General features: G+C 33.2%; 1 protein-coding gene across 1 annotated transcript in view; it reads left to right on the top strand.

Annotated features, from left to right (window-relative positions):
* Positions 1-2,204, top strand: part of LOC104785824 (TSL-kinase interacting protein 1) — a 7,701-nt gene that overhangs the window by 1,151 nt on the left and 4,346 nt on the right. Inside the window, exons 2-7 of the mRNA XM_010511110.2 lie at positions 461-623; positions 1,033-1,207; positions 1,308-1,390; positions 1,486-1,533; positions 1,641-1,750; positions 2,109-2,193. Coding sequence (XP_010509412.2) covers positions 461-623; positions 1,033-1,207; positions 1,308-1,390; positions 1,486-1,533; positions 1,641-1,750; positions 2,109-2,193 — 664 coding nt within the window. The remainder of the gene's footprint in view (positions 1-460; positions 624-1,032; positions 1,208-1,307; positions 1,391-1,485; positions 1,534-1,640; positions 1,751-2,108; positions 2,194-2,204) is intronic.

The raw sequence follows: 2,204 nt of genomic DNA, 5'->3' as shown, positions 1-2,204 counted from the left end.
TTTTTTTTTTTTTTTTTTTTTTCCCTTTCTTTCTCAAAGAGGCAAAATAATTAGTATAATTTTTTTTTATTTTCGTTAAATTGTAGAAAAAGATACCTCCATCAACCTAATTATCGAATTTTGGTAAGTTTAACTTTAAATAAATATACTTAGCGTGAAGAAGGCAACTGGCAGAGTGACCTTTTTTTATTTGTTTCCTTTGTTGTTCATTAAAAATAATTAAATATCTTTGAATGATTCTTTCGAAAGTTAACAAAAAAAACACTAAACTCATTTAATTTAAAAAATATAATTCTGATATAAAATATAGGGTCTACTTTTACTAACCCATCTTTAAATTTTTACATCTTAGATTAAAAAAGTACAAATTTAACTAATCACATTCCCTTTTTAATTTTTTATTTTTCTTTTTAATTTTATGTGAATGTTAAAAAAAAAAACAAGAAAAATAAAAATTTTATTTTTTTTGGTCTCTCGTCTCTCTCGTTCTTGGTTCAACCGTAGATGTTCGTCGGAAAAATATCCTCGGCTTCAATTTCGTTCGATTTACCCTAAATTCTCCGAGTACTCTTCATCAATCCCATACTCTTAATCCATTTCTCACGTTTTTGTATCTTTCTCAGGTAAAATTGTTCTCGTGTTTTTTTTTTTGGGGTCAAACTTGCTCTCACTTTGTTTTTTTTCCTAATTCAGGAGTATGTATTTAGTAACCCTAATTCTTAAATTTTCCAAAATTTCGTCTTACCTTACTATGTCGATTAAGCTATATTAGATAATCGAATTAAATTGAATCGAAATCGAATTAGGCGTTTTGTTATTGATCTGGTGAAATTAAATTTAGGGTTTTTTTTTGGGGGTGAATTTGTTTGTTCTTCTTTATTGCTTCGAAATTAGGGTTTTGTGTCATGAATGTAAAATTTATGTTGTTGCTAAATTTCCTGTGAGTTTAAGTTGATGATCATAGTGATTATGCATCCACAGTTGTTCTGAGTTTCTATTTTCATGGTTTGGATTCATTGCTCTGATTTGTAGGAACTTGGAAGCATAAAGGAAAAGCATGAATGCTTAAAACAGTTCGAGCATTACTGCGAAATGCAAGCCGAGAGGAACCCCGAAGGTCGCCCTATCGATGAGGGCCATATCTCAAACCAGAACAGCAATCCTAATTTACTCTCTTCTGCTTCTATCAGTGTTGCTCAGTTTCCTGGTATGTTTCACATTGGTTTATAAGTGTTTTTGAGCTGGGTTGATTTTCTTAATGGAAACTGCGTTTTTTTTGTTAACGATATCATTCATTTGGAGAGCAGCTAAGAAGCCGACTAGGCAATGGGCTGCGTGGACGCATCAGGAGGAGGAAAGTTTCTTCACTGCTCTTCGTCAAGTTGGAAAGGTTATCAATTTGTTGTTGAAGTTGAATGAGTTTGGTTTCTTCGTGTATATGTTGTTTGGTGTGTGACGTTTTTCTCTGTGTGTTGGTTATTGCAGAATTTTGAGAAGATTACCTCTCGTGTCCAAAGCAAAAACAAGGACCAGGTTGGTTGCCTTTTTTAACCTTGGGTTTGTTTTTCCTTCACTTTCTCTTGTTGGTGTTTTGCTTTTAGTTTCTCATGTTTGTGGATTTTTTTGTGTGTGATTTGCAGGTCAGGCATTACTATTATCGTTTAGTGAGACGTATGAATAAACTATTGGGTCCAGAACTGAGTCTTGATGCCAAGAATCCAAAGGACACAAATGCTGCAATGCTACGATGGTACTTGATATTTACATTTCTTTTCTATTATATATGCTTTGTGCTGGTATTGTAGATTGTTACATTATTGTTAACAAATGATGAACATTGCTCTCCATTTAAGTTTGCCATTCGCCTATAATATCTTATGTAGTATGGTTATGCATTTCTTGTTAGTGACAAGATAATGGTTAGGAAAGGTTTCTTGTTTCTCTTGTGCATTGATAATATCTGCCAGCAACCTCATACATGATTAGATAGTAGCAACTGACCTATATTTCAGACATTATACCATCTTTCGTTCTCCTGGTTGAGATGATTCCACATATCATGATTTCGTCTGTTCTAAAGTAAACATGCTATTTCATGTGACTTGCAGGTGGTCTTTACTGGAAAAGTATAGCTGCAAAGCTTCAAAACTTCATCTCAAACCCCGGAGATTCAAGCTATTTTTAGAGGCCTTGGTTAGTTGGCA

The sequence above is a fragment of the Camelina sativa genome, chromosome 5 (assembly GCF_000633955.1).
Source record: "Camelina sativa cultivar DH55 chromosome 5, Cs, whole genome shotgun sequence".
In the NCBI taxonomy this organism is placed as follows: Eukaryota; Viridiplantae; Streptophyta; class Magnoliopsida; order Brassicales; family Brassicaceae; genus Camelina; species Camelina sativa.
This window is presented reverse-complemented; position numbering and strand designations above follow the sequence as displayed.